The sequence below is a fragment of the Staurois parvus genome, unplaced genomic scaffold, assembly GCF_062004578.1.
Source record: "Staurois parvus isolate SC_StPar_1 unplaced genomic scaffold, SC_StPar_1.0 ptg000636l, whole genome shotgun sequence".
Lineage (NCBI taxonomy): Eukaryota > Metazoa > Chordata > Amphibia > Anura > Ranidae > Staurois > Staurois parvus.
Window position 1 is genome coordinate 7,355,415 of NW_028318432.1, and position 16,096 is coordinate 7,371,510.

General features: G+C 46.4%; 1 protein-coding gene across 9 annotated transcripts in view; it reads left to right on the top strand.

The window, feature by feature from the left end:
- KIAA1217 (KIAA1217 ortholog) overlaps nt 1-16,096 on the top strand; it is a 609,023-nt gene that overhangs the window by 185,905 nt on the left and 407,022 nt on the right. The window contains exon 1 of one of the 9 annotated variants that reach the window (XM_089693761.1): nt 7,771-8,004. The exons of the other annotated variants lie outside the window; for them this stretch is intronic. Within the exon in view, the coding sequence (XP_089549887.1) occupies nt 7,938-8,004 (67 nt within the window). The 5' untranslated portion in view covers nt 7,771-7,937. Of the gene's footprint in view, nt 1-7,770; nt 8,005-16,096 lie in introns of those variants that run through there. 9 annotated transcript variants of the gene reach the window in all.

Consider the following 16,096-nt stretch of genomic DNA (forward strand, 5'->3'; position numbering starts at 1 on the left):
TTTTGTAAACTTGAGAAGTGCGAATTCCATCGATCCCAAGTTGCCTTTTTAGGCTACATCATTTCTGCGGAGGGATTCTCCATGGACCCTCAGAAGGTTTCGGCGGTTCTGCAGTGGCCTCGTCCCAATGGTCTTCGGCCCATTCAGCGCTTTTTGGGTTTTGCCAACTACTATCGGAAGTTCATCCGGAACTTCTCCACGCTGGCAAAGCCTCTCTCAGACCTAACCAAGAAGGGCAGTAATCCTCACGAGTGGCCACCCGAGGCCATCGTAGCGTTCGAGGCTCTGAAATCCGCCTTTGCGTCGGCTCCGATACTGTCTCATCCCAATCCTGGATTGCCCTTTGTCCTTGAGGTTGATGCATCCGAGACGGGAGTAGGCGCTCTCCTGTCTCAACGTCGGTCGCCCGATGGACCCCTACTTCCCTGTGGGTTCTACTCCAGGAAGCTTTCCTCTGCAGAGTGAAACTACCAGATTGGAGATCGGGAGTTGTTGGCAATCATTCTGGCTCTCAAGGAATGGAGGCACCTGCTCGAGGGCTCCGCGGTTCCGGTCCTCATTCTTACCGATCATAAGAACCTGACTTATCTTTCGGAGGCCAAAAGATTGACACCCCGCCAGGCCAGATGGGCTCTGTTCTTGTCACGCTTCAACTATGTGGTTTCATATTTGCCTGGTTCCAAGAATGTCAGGGCTGATGCGTTATCACGGCAATACTCTGAGTTGTCCAGGGAAGACTCTGAGCCAATCTCGGTTATTCCTCCAGATCAGATCCTGGCTGCCATTCGCACCAGTCTGACCTCTCCTCTTGGGGAGCAGATTTTGGCGGCCCAATCTGATGCTCCCCCCGGGAGGCCGGAGGGTAGATGTTTTGTACCCGAGGGATTGCGCACCCGCCTGCTGCGTACCTACCATAACGCCAAAACTGCCGGGCATCCGGGGAAGAACCAGCTGTGTTGGGTCGTCTCTCGCTTATTCTGGTGGCCAACCCTCCGTGCCGACATTGCCTCTTATGTAGCGGCATGTTCGATCTGTGCCCAGAATAAGTCTCCACGACATCTCCCTTTGGGTCTTCTGCAACCCATTCCCAATGGGGAGCGTCCTTGGTCACATCTAGGGATGGACTTTATTGTAGACCTCCCGGTGTCTCGGGGTCATACGGTCATCCTCATGATCATCGATCGGTTTTCCAAGATGTGCCATTGCATTCCACTCAGGAAATTACCCACAGCGCAAGAACTGGCCACGGTCTTTTCCAGGGAGATTTTTCGCCTACATGGGTTGCCTAAGGTGATTGTCTCGGACCGCGGGAGTCAGCTCATGTCCAGATTCTGGCGCGCCTTCTGCTCCCAGTTGGGTATTAGTCTCTCCTTTTCCTCAGCCTACCACCCGCAGTCCAATGGGGCTGCGGAGCGTTCCAATCAGGCCTTAGAACAATTCCTTCGATGTTATATTTCAGACCATCAGGACGATTGGGCCGATCTCCTGCCTTGGGCAGAGTTTGCCAGGAACTCGGCGGTCAACTCCTCCTCCGGGATGTCGCCCTTCATGGCCAACTATGGGTTCCAACCCGCAGTATTACCTGAGAGGTTCTCACCACAGGACATTCCGGCTGTGGAGAACCATCTTGCTGCCCTGCGTTCTTCATGGGGGCAGATCCAGAGGGCCTTGAGGGACTCAGCTCAGCGCCAAAAGTTCCAGGCTGATCGCAGACGGTTGCCCGCTCCTTCATACCAGGTCGGCGATCGGGTGTGGTTGTCTACTTGCAACCTCAATCTTCGGGTGCCCACACCCAAACTAGCTCCCCGTTTTGTCGGTCCTTTCCGCATTCTCCGCAAAGTGAATCCGGTGGCCTATGCCCTTGCCCTTCCGTCTGGGATGCGGATCTCCAATATCTTTCATGTTTCCCTGTTGAAACCTCTGATCTGCAATCGCTTCACTACCTCTTTGCCTCGGCCCCGTCCTGTCCGGGTTGACGGTCATGAGGAGTATGAGGTGAGCCGGATCCTGGACTCTCGATTGGTGCGCGGTCGATTACAGTTCCTGGTTCATTGGCGCGGTTATGGTCCTGAGGAGCGTTCCTGGGTTCCTTCCGCGGATGTCCATGCTCCTGCCCTCCTCCGCGCTTTTCATACCCTCTTTCCTCAGAAACCTTTTGTTGAGCCGCGGAGGGGGAGGGGCCCTTGAGGAGGAGGTACTGTCAAGGTCCTACCTTTTCCCTGAGGTTATGTTACTCCATGTGCTGGCGTCCATCTTGGATTCTGCTGTGCATGAGGGGAGTCCTTTTTATGCCTTCAGGTCTCTGAGGTCCACCCCCCAGAGGGGCGTGGCTGATGACATATAAGCCTGTGGCCCGCACATGCTCTTTGCACTTGTGTCTTGTGTCTTTGTGTTACTATTACTATGTTCTGACTCTCGCGACTCTCCTGGTATTCTGATTCGGCTTGTGACTTGACTATTCTTTGTATTCTCCTTTGATCTGACCCTCTGTTGCTGAACCCGGCTTGTGACCTGTGATTCTCGTCTGCTGTCCTGTACTGTTTTGTCCTGTTGTTGTTGACCCCGGCTTGTCTGACTACTCTTTTGTTTCTTCCACCAGCTACACGCCATTGGCGGCGGCCATTACCGCAGCTGAGGTGTCTCGGGGGCCGCGACCTGGTTCCTGGCTGCGTCAAGTCCATCCCCACCATCAGGGGCCCTGGTGAAGGGCAGCCTGGGACTTAGACTCCGCGCCCTGAGGGACTCCGGTCTGTGGGTGGTGGTTGTCGTCAGCCAGTGCGTTACATTGTTAGGCCTGCCTGTCCGTTCCTCGGCTCCTGCCCTGACAATGACTCTCCACAATGTGTGGATTGTGGGCAGAGACCGAGCCCCTCTCCATCCTCCTGGCTGCGCGGCTTCACCTCTCACTCCCAGGGGTTCCAGATGTTGGCCTCACCTTTCTCCGGCCCGACAGCCAGGGGACATCAGTAGAACTCTCTCTCTCACTCTCTTCACAGCAGCATTGTGATTGAATAGGGCATACCAAGACTGGATGTAGTTAAGTTCTTTCACTGAAGAACCTAAACTGATAACATGGCTCTTTCAAGACCCAACACAATTCCATGAGCAACATGTAGGAACATTTAATATTAGGCCCTGCCAGAGACTGCTTGTGTCTTCTGCACAAGGGCCCTCACTCCCTCTCTTCCTGGGATAAGAAAGGGAGGAACTGAGGGGCAAACCAACTCCTGAGGTCTTCCTCTGTACCTGAACTTTCCTGCTGTAACTCTTCATCTCTCTCTTGGGGCTAGGGTGGGAAACAGTGGAATACCCTGTCCTCCCCATCAGCAAGTTGTTGCCTCTTCCTCTTCTTCTCCAGTCTGACCCACCTCCCTCCCTGGTCCTGCTTAAAATCCCAACATTCTCCCAGGGGGTGGAGGAACCTTAAAGGGGACCTGCTCTACCACCTGTCTACATATGGATGCTTTCTAAAGAAAAAAGGTGAGCTATAAGGCTTTGAACACCTTTTCTGTTGAAACACCTTGCTGATTTAAACTGAAGTTTTAATAGGGGTTTAAAAGTTGCAGGTGTTCATTATGTGTCTGGGAGGCACATGAAGTGCTTACTGCATTTTCCATAAACGTAAAAACTCCCTCCCTTAGGAAGAGGTAATGTGACACTGAGTTGGAATACATGCATTTGTATCGAGACCTCTGAAAAGTTTGTCAGTCTCCCGGGAATGGTTTCAGGTAGTAGAGGAGCCATCAGGTTGTCCCTGACCTGACCTCATTTCTATAAACTCTTTGTGTCCGCGGTCTCCACTGTCTGGGAGCCGGGCCAACTTCTGATACCCAAATGAAAGGATTACTACCTGGAATTACTGCCGTTCCTATGAAAAGAGCCGTGTTAATAATATCAGGTATTTTTAGATTAAGCCACATGTAAAATATTTAAAGTGGACTTCTCAAGTGTACACAATGGAAGCAGCAATTTTGTATTTGGACCAATATTCAGCCTACCCATGACCTCAAATACTGGAAAGTTGCCCTATTGTAATGTATGTGCTTGAAGTGAAACTCCAGACACATTTTTTTTTTTTCGATCAGGATAAAATGGGGAGAGGTTTATATAGTTGTTTGTATTTCCATCTTCTCCTGCAATATGAAGTGGAGATGAATCTCTAACAGGGACATAGACAACAATATGTAGGGTGGAGAAGAAATAGAAATAATGTTGGCTTTTTATTCTTGTCTATATGGTTGTTGTGAAGACTTTACCTTACTTCCTATCCTGGTGACCACAGGAAGTGGGGGGGATTTTTCCAACAGAGACTGACAGTAGAGGTTCTAAAGATGGCCACACACATTACAACATGAGCAGAAAACCTTCAATTATTGGGGGAATTTACATTAATGTATAGCCTGTCGGCCAGCCTCACAGATCACTTATTATGGAGTTCCATGGCCATCTTGCTGATGAGTTATCTTTGGTGCTAGTGATTCATATAGTGGAGGTCAATGGGAAGAAGCAATGAACTCTGCGGGTACCAAGGACATCGACACTCCCAGAAGTGTCATCTGCAAACTTCAGATGAATGAACAGAGCAGTGCTCAGGTGGTGCAGAAAGGACAATGTAAGCATTCCCTATCTTCTTTGCAGATATATCTGTTTAGGATTTTATTTAGCGACAGCTATGCTTTAAAGCCAGAGACAGCCAAGCAACTAACATTTAGGCCACATTCCCATATCATTCACGTGTTTCAGCATGCTGCCCAGGGCCAGCCCATTCACTTCAGTAGGCTGCCCAGGGCCAGCCCATTCACTTCAGTATGCTGCCCAGGGCCAGCCCATTCACTTCAGTATGCTGCCCAGGGCCAGCCCATTCACTTCAGTAGGCTGCCCAGGGCCAGCCCATTCATTTCAATAGGCTGCCTTATGCATGATTGTCACCAGAAAAGCAGCATTTGCTTCATTTTAGGCGGCAAACTTCACACAGTTTTTAATGGCTCGGTTTGCCTGCAATCCTGTCGTGCAACAGTCGCAGCAGAATCGCATTGTGTTTGGGCTGCCATTAAAGGATAATAGAACCCAAACACGCACCACATGTTGTGCTGCATTTGCCATATAATTTGGAATAGTGGGAGGAATTGCAGTGATTCTGTCAGCGATTCCAAATCACAAAGTGTGAGAGAGGAAGTTGTGGTGGGCCATATTTACTGTTATTGCAGGTTTTCTTAGATGATAAGTTCACCTTCTGGAGCATGTTACATGTTACGCCCATATTTAGGGTGTAACATGTAACATACTCCAGCTCCTCGCCCCGCGATTCTCCTTCCTCTCCTCTGACAGGGAGTTCCTGTCCTTGCACCTTCTGTCTCATTTCAAAATGGATGTGGCTGTGCAGGACTCCGCCCACACATCCTCCTCATTCATTCAAGGCAATCTGTGAATGAAGAGACTACAAGTCCCATCTGCCACTGCAGGAGATGTCTTCTAGGTCTCAATGAACGGTGAGGGCGCTGATGAGCACTAAGCATTAACATTTCCTGCAGTTTTCAAACTAACTGCCCACACAGAGGTGCAGGCAGGAAAGTTGGAAGCAGTGTCTGTAGGACCCTGACAATGCACCCACAATCTAATCTTCAGGTATTTGTTTCTTGGGCTGGGCAAGGGGAGGAGAGCAGTTTTTTTTAGGAAGAGAGGAGTTCTTCAGGCATAAAAATGCACAAAATTGTTCATATAGTGCCTTTACAGATGATCCTATTGAAGTCTGTGGTATCAGAAATTATTTAAAGTGGTACTTTAGGTCAAAAGAATAAAAAACGGGGTGAGCAAGCAGTAATTGTAATGCAGAAGATACATGATTTGTCTCTTCTACATTAAAGTTACTTACCTTTACACGCGCAGCTCACTGTACAAATTTGGCAATGCCAAATCTCATTGAACTCCTGTGCATGCGTGGGAGTGATATTATCCCTGCCTTGGCCAATGACAATGGCCACCAATCGAGACCTGGAAGTCAGTGGCTCAGAGATGTCAGTGGCTGGGTGGGGGGATCTGGGACGTCGTATTGCTGGATCCAATGTGAGTATAGTTCCTCATTAAAGTGGAATTTCACCCAAAAGGGCAGTGGGTACCTAGTTTTGAAAGATTCCTTCTTCTGCATAAGGGATCCTAGGGGAAGTTCAGGCCCTACTCTTTTTGTCCACAGCCCTCTAGGACATGTCACAGGTCCCCGGACGCTGTGGGACCATTAACAAAGCACAGCACAGTACGTCTTGCACATGTGTAATGGAAAGCCAGCTTTGAAGGAATCACAGTTGACTTCCCACACTAAAATGCTGGCTCCTGGGACCTGAAGATTGGCGAAGAACCGACCCGGGTGAGGATGGTGCTGGATCTTTAGACAGGTAAGTGTCCTTTTATTAAAAGTCAGCAGCTACAGGATTTGTAGTTGCTGACTTTTCATTTTTTTCCAGGAACCCCTTTAATACACTCCAAAAAACTTTTTGAGCGCGGCGTATAGAGTGTAGGGTGGCTGTGCGTACAAGTGTGAACAGGGACAATTAGAAAGAATGGGATTCTGTGCCGTCAGGCACAGTCATGGGAAACATGCAGAAAAATGCTCAGTTGTGAATGAGGGCTTAGGGTTTACATCTACTTAACCCCCCTGGCGGTATTCCTGAGTGTAGCTCGGTATAAAGTTTCAGCACCACAAGCGGTAACCCTGAGCTACACTCGGGAATACCTTGCAGATTTGCTCCAGGATCCCTTCTTCTCTTACCTTGTCCTGCTCTCCCGCGATGTCCCCCCTGCAGTGTCCCCGACCATCTCCTCCAGCCGATGCCGGCATCTGTGTTCCGGGTTCCATTTCCTGCGACGTCGGGACGTACGGGGATGGAACTGGTGGGAAATTTGAAAATGACAAAAAGTGACATTCACGAAATACACTAAAATCACATAGTAAAACATTAATGCGTCAAACCATTTTACATACATTTTGTCCCGAGTGCTTTGTCCTGTGCCCTGCCTGCATTTTTACAGTTCTTTCTTCCTGGAAACTTAGAAATGTCCATGGTGTCCAAAAAGCGTCCCTTTAGGTCAAAAGCGGTTTTAGACCAGCTAGAGAGCAGCGATAGTAAATCAGAACCACTTGCAGAATTGAGTGATAATGATTAGTGGGGAAATTCGTCACCAGACACTGAAAACGATTCTGCGACTTTGCTCAGTGATGTGCGAACTTGGCGCTCTATTTCAAATTTCAGTGTTTTTGGTTTGATTATATTATTGAATTAAATGTATTATTATTTTTTATGATTATTTATTAAATTATAATTTATGTTTTTGTTTCCAATGTTTCATACCCGGGATGTTTACTAGACTCTTGTTCGGACAGATTTCAGTGAGTTATTCCTAAAAATTACAGGCCTACAATAAAAAAAACAACATATTTCCATGCAAAAAAATGTACCGCTTTGAGCACAGAAATACTGACCTAATCAGACCGCTAGGGAGGTTAAAGAATAAAGCTAGTTGGGTCCTGATCACTTTTTCTTTTCATCTTTTGATTTTTTTTCTCACTTTTTTGATGCAACTGCTATGATACACATGGCCCTTTGTGCGTCTGGTCACCGGAGAGTTAACAAGGCTTTTTATTTTAATTCACTGCAGTTCTGTCCTCTGTAATGCAGCTGTAATTGTAGCTATATGTGGAGCGGCGGTCCTGGAAAGCATGCAGACTCTGCCTGTACCCACGTCGAAGGCCGTCACCTGTTGGGGCCCTCACTGAGAGCAGCTCTGGAAGCGAACCAACAGAGGCAGAGTTTAGCCGAGCTCCCCAGCCCTGCCAGACTTCTCTTCCCCGGAGTGGCAGCCCAGCCGGCTGCAATGCATGTTTGTTTCATCCCTTCCTGTGTTTTAAAGTTCTGTTAAGAGCCATCAGTCACTGCTTAGAGACAATGGAGGAGATGACAAGCCAGAAGTCGGAGCGGATCATGTCTCTGCTGGGTAGCGGCCAACTGAATGGTGAGTAACGGGATTATGTTGGTGTTACAATGGCAGGGATCCGTATGCCTTGTGCGGGTTTGCTGCGTTGTTCTGCTGTAACCACCTCTGCACAGGTATGTGCTACAGCAAGAAAGGGATGCTGCGTATATACTACAGGCTGGTTTATTAGATAAAAGATTTCCCCGCAATTATTAGAGAAGAAGACATTATAGGGGAATCAATGAGTTGACTTAAAGTATAAGAAAAACAGGCAGCACGGTGACTTAGTGGTTAGCATGCCTGTCTTGCAGCACTGGGGCGCTTGGATCAGATCTTGGACAGGACACTATCTGCATGGAGTTTGCATGTTCTTCCTGTATTTGCATGGGCTTACTCACACACCCAAAGGCATGCTGCTAGGCAACTTGGCTATGTACATGCACTATAACATTCTTCATGCGAGTCCCAAGCCCAAGCAATTGGGGAAGGTTGAAGAAAGACCTGGTGACCCACCTCATCAAAAATGCACTAATTCAATGGAAGAAAAAGGCTTTCATGTATATTATTATTATTGTTATACAGGATTTATATAGCACCAACAGTTTGCTCAGCGCTTTACAATATAAAGCTGGACAATACAGCAACGATACAGTTTAATACAAGAGGGATAGGAGGGCCCTGCTCCTTGGAGCTTACAATCTAATAAGAAGGGGCTGGTGGTACAAAAGGTAATAACTGTGTAGGATGAACTGACAGGGGAAATAGAATATTTGGTTATTAGCTGAAGGCAGGATAGGCTTCCCTGAAGAGAGAGTTTTTCAGAGCTCGCCTAAAAGTGGGCAGAGTAGGCGACAGTTGGATAGATTGGGGTAGGGAGTTCCAGAGCATGGGGGAGGCTCTGGAGAAGTCCTGGAGATGAGCATGGGAGGAGGAAATAACGGAGCTAGAGAGCAGAAGGTCGTGCGAGGAGCGGAGAGGACGGCTTGCGTGATATTTGGAGACATGATTGGTGATGTAATTTGGGGCAGAGTTATAAATGGCTTTATATATTATTGTTAATGTTTTGAATTGTATCCGTTGGGCAATGGGAAGCCAGTGGAGGGATTGGCAGAGAGGGGCAGATACGGAACAGTTGCTAAGGTGGATGAGTCTGGCAGCAGCATTCATGATAGACTGAAGAGGGGATAGCCTGCGATGAAGTAGGTCAATGAGGAGGGAGTTCCAATAGTCAAGTCGAGCGATAACCAGGGAGTGAATAAGTTGCTTAGTAGTTTCAGAGGTTAAGAACGGTCGTATCGTGGAGATGTTGTGGAGGTGAAGTCTACATGATTTGGACAGTGATTGGTTTTGGGGATGAAAGGACAGATGGGAGTCTAGGATTACACCTAGTACCCTGACATGAGGGGAAGGACTGATGGTTGTATTATTGACATGGTAAATATATTAGACATGGTATCCAGGAGTCAGATATGGCTGAACAGATATATACACAAATCCTTAAAGTAGTTGTAAACCCTTACATATACCCAGTGAAGGGACTGGCCTCAGGTGGTACACGGAGATGGAAAAAATCCTCCTTCATAATTTGTACCTGTTTATCTGCAGTCTTCTTTTGTATACATCTGCTCAAAGTGCTGAACTTATAAAGCATGTCTGAGAATTCAGAAAAAAAGGGGGCAGAGAGTTGAAATTACACACTGCAGAGTGCAGTGAGGAGAGCTCTGAGAGCTGATTGGAGGGAAGGGACACACCCCATTCCACACAGTTCACAATGAACAGAGCTGAGGCTGCCAATCTGCAGGAGGTCCCTCCCCTGTCACCTTTTTCTCTTGGTGTCAGGAAAACTTGTCAGAAATGATTCATGCTGATATTAGAGGACCTAGGCAGCAGACAGAAATGACACTTAGTGCTCTTAATTGAGACAAGTACACACTATAGAGGCATATGCTTTGTTTATATTTCATGTCTGAGGTATACAACCACTTTAAAGTGGTAGTAAAGCCTAACTCTAACAATCCTTAAGAATATCTCCTCCCCACCTATCCTGCATACGCTCTATAAAAAAAGATTTGTATACTTACCTTTTCTAATCAGGTCTGGTCTGGCCACATGATCCTGCAGCTCTGGCTCCCCTGTGCAAGGGAACACTGTGAATTCCGGGATCCATCATGTCACCCATAAAAGTAGGTAAATATGCAGATCTTTTTTACAGTGTATGAAGAATAGGTAGGAAGAGGGTGGAGCATTTTATTTGCCACTTTAACCACTTCTGCGCCGCCCTATAGCAGAAATACTGCTACAGGGCGGCATGGGTGCGCAAAATCATGTATATATAGGTAGGGCGCGCACGCTAGCCGCTCTCGCGCCCTACCCGCGCTGCCATTCGTAGCTGTCAATCACGGGGTCCCGGCCGGTGATTACCCGCCAGCGCATGGTGATTACTGACAATCACCGAAGCACCCCCCCTCTCCCCCTAGTAAAACACTCACAGCACACAGTTACCCTTTGATCGCCCCTAATGTTAACCCCTTCCTGCCCAGTGCTATTAGTACAATGTATCACTGTATTGGTGTCACTGGGGATGTCAGTGACACCAAGTCAGTTCCCCCCCGGTCTCAGAATGCCCACCGCAGTCCTGAAGTCCTGTTATAAGTCGCTGATCACCACCATTATTAGTAAAAAAAAAAATTCCAGTATCTATACCGCCATTTGTAAATGCTATGACTTTCACAAAAACCAATTAATTTACACGTATTGGGATTTTGTTTTAGCAAAGACATGTTGCAGAATACATTTTGGCCTAAATTTATGACGAAATTTGATTTTTTTAAATTTGTTTTACTGGACATGTTTAATAAAAAAAATAATGTGTAAACAAAGGTGGGGGGAACTGTCATTTTGTTAATAGTTTCTCATTAAACGTATCTTTTTCCAGATGTAAACCCCTGCCATGTGCATGTTGCTGCAGCTTTATGCTTTTTTGCTTTTCTGCATCCTAAGTGCAGGTGCACATCTCTATCAGTGACATAGCAGCCAATCCACTCTACAGCACTGCTGCGCTGCTACACTAACAGGCCGTGGGCTCTCCTGCTGTGGAATAACTAGTGTGCAGCACAGGGTGACAACAGGGTGACAACGCTGTTCTCATGCATAGAGTGAGCATTGTCACACTATGGCAATGAGGTCACCTGCTGGCTATCACTGGCAGGATCAACAAATACAACTGCATTATGGCCACTAGATGGAGCTGATGATGATTGGAAATAAATATTTAAAGCTCAACTACACTGCATCTGAGCACCAAAATTAATAAATTTTTAATATTGAATGCAAATGCATCCATCCATGTCTCCATGCTTTATTTTGCTGATAAACACCTTAACCCCCCCCCCCCCCCCCCCCCCCACACACACACACACACCTCCATGGCTATCTTGAGTAAGGACAGATGATTCATGCAGAATTTACTTCCTGCAATCCACCTGCCCTTAGCTCAGGCATGCAGGCAGGCGGGTGTGCTTAGCTGAGGAAACCCCTTCTCCCCTCCTGAAGACTCCAACCTTGGAGAGCAAATAGTAGCCTAGTAACATTCAATTTTGCCATGCAGTTTCATGGGACAAACAGCTCTGCATTGTTTTTATAAATACACCCCATTGAATCTCTCTGACAAATTGTTCAGTGCTGTTAACCTGCCAAAGTGTTTGTAGTTATGTCCATCTAGTTCTGAGATTTACACAGCTCTGTCACACACCACATCCCTGTCTGGCGGTGCAGAAGACCTGATTTTTTTTCCGGCTGCAGTTAAAGCGGAGTTCCATTCACGCTGTCAAAAAATAAAAGTCAGCAGCTACAAAAGCTGTAGCTGCTGACTTTTAAAAAACAGCTACTTACCTGTCCCTCGGTCCCGTGGTGTGTCCCCTGCAGCCCGTTTCACTGGCTGTCCTGTATTCCAAGAGGCCGGCATCTTCAGTGTGGGCACCCGGCTTGCGGCTTCACAGCCGGGTACACACTGTGCATGCGTGAGTAGCACTGCGCTTCATGAATGGTCCTGTAGTCTTCTGGGACCTGTCACAGGGAGGGAGGACAACTTCAGTTTTTGGTCGCCTACGTGACCGGACTGGAAGTGGGAGCGGGTACCTGCCACATTCGGGTACCCGCTCCCTCCCCCGCCCCCCAAAGGTGCCAATCCTTAATGGGGAGCAGTCCTTAAAGCGGAACTTCCCCTTTTGGGTGGAGCTCCGCTTAAGTTCCGCTTACTGGTCTTGTCCCTCCCCTGCCTAGACATCCTCCTATCAGCATGCTGCTTGCACTGCAGTAAATAGTTTGGATTGATGTGCTGCTTCTCGCCCCCCAGTCTGAGCTCTGCTGTACAGGGACTGCAAGAGACTGATGTGAAGCCAAAGGCAGGTACTTACACTGCTTCCATTAAAAATAATGGAGTATTCTGGAAGACAGAGCTGACCTGATCCGTGTCTTTTATATCTGCCTGGAGTTCAGCTTTAAGCAGTCTTATAAATGTGATCCGGTATGTGTCTGCTGCTGCTGAGTGGAGTATTGGGTGTCAGTGGCATTTAGCATGCAGAATTTGTGTCCCTCCCGACTCCTAAGTACTGTACAAAATGATAGCAGTGGCTGGGTAAATGTAATATGAAATGTCTTCATTTTGGTTGCTCAGCGATTAGCGGAAGGTGATTGTGAGGATTCCAGGCGGCGGGGATCACAGTAAATGCAGAACCACTTTGGCAGTTTGTTAATGACATGTCAGGTCACAGGACAGGCCTTTAATGAATGTGTGTGCTGCGTTCTGTCTACTTTCTAATGCAGATCCAACAAAGGCATGATTATTGCAGGATAGAAATTCATAATAAAGAAAAGATACTCCATAATCTTCTGTATCCGCTGAACCGGGAGCTGTTTATTTTTTAACAAGACTGACTTTGTCTGAATCAGGAAGCTTGGCCTGTCTGCGTGTGAGTCATCCCTGCCAGAGGGAACAACAAATAGATTGTGAGCTCTTCAGAACCAGGAGATACTCTTCCTGGGGAATTCTGTATATTGCTCATTATTACTAATACCATCACAAGCATTACCTGCATCTTCACTGACCTCATAAAATAATCTCTGTGTACCGTAAGCAAAACACCAACTAATCCTGTGACAACACTTTGGATGGTATCCCAGTGATTAAGGCTCAGTTCACACTAGCTTTGTCAGCAGGCGCCAGACAGGCATTTGGGAAGCGTTTTTAACGCTTCTCAAATGCCTATGAAAATTCTGCACATGACATCACACAGTGCTGTTTACACTGAAGCATTCGCATCCCATCGCTTCATAGCAAAACTGGCACCTCGTGTCGAGTCAGGAGGAGTTGAAGCCTCCCATTCAAGTCTATGGTGCCACTCCGCAAACGCCTATCAGGCATTTGTGGTGCGGTTTTAACGCTTGGCAAACGCCTATCAACCACCTCAAAACTTTGCATATGGCGTTTGGGGAGCGTTAAAAATGCTTCCCAAATGCCTAACGCCTTTCAAACGCTGTAGGGGCGTTTGGCAAGAGTTAGAAATAAAGTCAAGTGTGAACGAGCTCTTACAATCAAAGACATATACATTAATTAAAGCAATATTCCAGTTTTTACGAAAAATATAAAATTTCATAGTCAAGCATGTTAAAAAATGTTAATAAAAGGTTCTCTCTGCAGTGCTCTTCTCCAAGGTCCAGTGCTTCTAGTCTTCTAGGTTACATGACACCCGATGTCACTCAACCCACTTCCTGTGAGCCCAGGATGTCAATGACATGCCCCTTGGGTATGCAATATCAAGCCAGCCTGGGCTAGTAGGAGAAAAATGCAGAAGTAGGGGCAAGTCTCCCCAAGAGGGACACACACAGCAATGAACCCTAAGGCCGGCCATACATGGGTCGAAATTTGACCGATTTTTTGTCTGAAAATCGACCTATAATTGGCCGATTTTCACTCTGTTAGTGGGTCATTGGCACCGGCAAATTCTTATGGTTCCTCCCCTTTTCGGTGATCGGGCATGTTGGAAAATTCGTGAAAAACTAGTGATTTTCGGCTCAATGATGGTCAAATTGTACGATCATTTTTCCAAAAATAATATGCGCATGAGCCGTGACCTGGAAGGAACAGAAGTTTTGCTTGTTATATGGGGTCAACTTTATGACTTGGGCGGCCGATTTTTGAAATCATTGCTGGCACCATCGGATTACCGAGCGAACGTTTATGATTTTCGGACAAAAATTCGAACCATGTATGGTCTACATAAGAGAGGTTTTAGCGGTTCTTCAGTCTACACCAAACTTTTTTTTTAAATTAGAATTCCAGTCAAAACCTAAGCTTAAACCTGCTCTCACCCCTATTCTAAGGCCTATACTAACTACCCTGTAAAGCAGGGGGGTCAAACTGGCAGACCTCCAGCTGCTGCGAAACTACAAGTCCCATCATGCCTCTGGTTTTGGGAATCATGCTTGTAACTGTCAATCTTGCAATGCCTCATGGGACTTGTAGTTTGGCAACAGCTGGAGGGCCGCCAGTTTGACACCCGTGCTGTAAAGGAAAGACGTGTATACGTACCTAATATACAGTTGTGTTCAAAATAATAGCAGTGTGTTGAAAAAAGTGAATAAAGCTCAAAATAGCTTTTATTTCCATACACACAAATGCATTGAGAACACTACACATTCTATTCCAAATCAAAACATGAAGAAAAATATATCAAATTTGTGTTGTTCCTCTAAAAAAATTGAAGAAAAGTGAATATTAGACTGTTCAAAAAAATAGCAGTGTTTGTATTCTTCTTTACAAACTCAAACATTCACTATATAAACTGAAAAATGTTTGAAGATTTTGCTTTCCTTTGAATCACTTAATTAATATTTAGTTGTATAAGCACTGTTTCTGAGAACTGCTGTACATCTGTGTTGCATGGAGTCAACCAACTTCTGGCACCTGTGAACAGGTATTCCAGCCCAGGATGATTGGACTACATTCCACAGTTCTTCTCTATTTCTTGGTTTTGCCTCAGAAACTGCATTTTTGATGTCACCCCACAAGTTTTCTATTGGATTAAGATCCGGGGATTGGGCTGGCCACTCCATGACGTCAATCTTGTTGGTCTGGAACCAAGATGTTGCACGTTTACTGGTGTGTTTGGGGTCGTTGTCTTGTTGGAACACCCATTTCAAGAGCATTTCCTCTTCAGCATAAGGCAGCATGACCTCTTCAAGTATTCTGATGTATTCAAACTGATCCATGATCCCTGGTATACGATAAATCGGCCCAACATCGTAGTATGAGAAACATCCCCATATCTTGATGCTTGCACCACCATGCTTCACTGTCTTCACAGTGTACTGTGGCTTGAATTCAGTGTTTGGGGGTCGTCTGACAAACTGTCTCCGGCCACTAGACCCAAAAAGAACAATCTTACTTTCATCAGTCCACAAAATGTTGCGCCATTTCTCTTTAGGCCGTCAATGTGCTCTTTGGCAAATTGTAACCTCTTCAGCACGTCTTTTTTTCAACAGTGGGACTTTGCGGGGGCTTCTTGCAGATAGCTTGGCTTCACATAGGCGTCCTCTAATTGTAACAGTACTCACAGGGAACTTTACACCTTCTTTGATCTTCCTGGAGCTGATTGTTGGCTGAGTCCTTGCCATTTTGGCTATTCTTCTACCCATTCCAATGGTAGTTTTTCGCTTTCTTCCACGACTTTCAGGTTTTGGTTGCCATTTTAAAGCATTTGCGATCATTTTAGCTGAGCAGCCTATCATTTTCTGCACTTCTTTATATGTTTTTCCCTCTCCAATCAACTTTTTAATCAAGGTACGCTGTTCTTCTGAACAATGTCTGGAACGACCCATTTCCCTCAGAATTTCAGAGAGAAATGCACTGTAACCAGCATGTACAACATTTGCTGCCTTCCTTCCTTAAATAAGGGCAATAATTGCCACCTGTTTTTCAAAGAATGAATGACCTCACTAATAGAACTCCACACTGCTATTATTTTGAACATGCCCCTTTCAATTAGTGATTCAATTACACAGAATCAGCAGCATGCATGTCATGACTGTTGGGTCTGTTGGATTTCTATTACTCCACTACACCTGCTAGTAA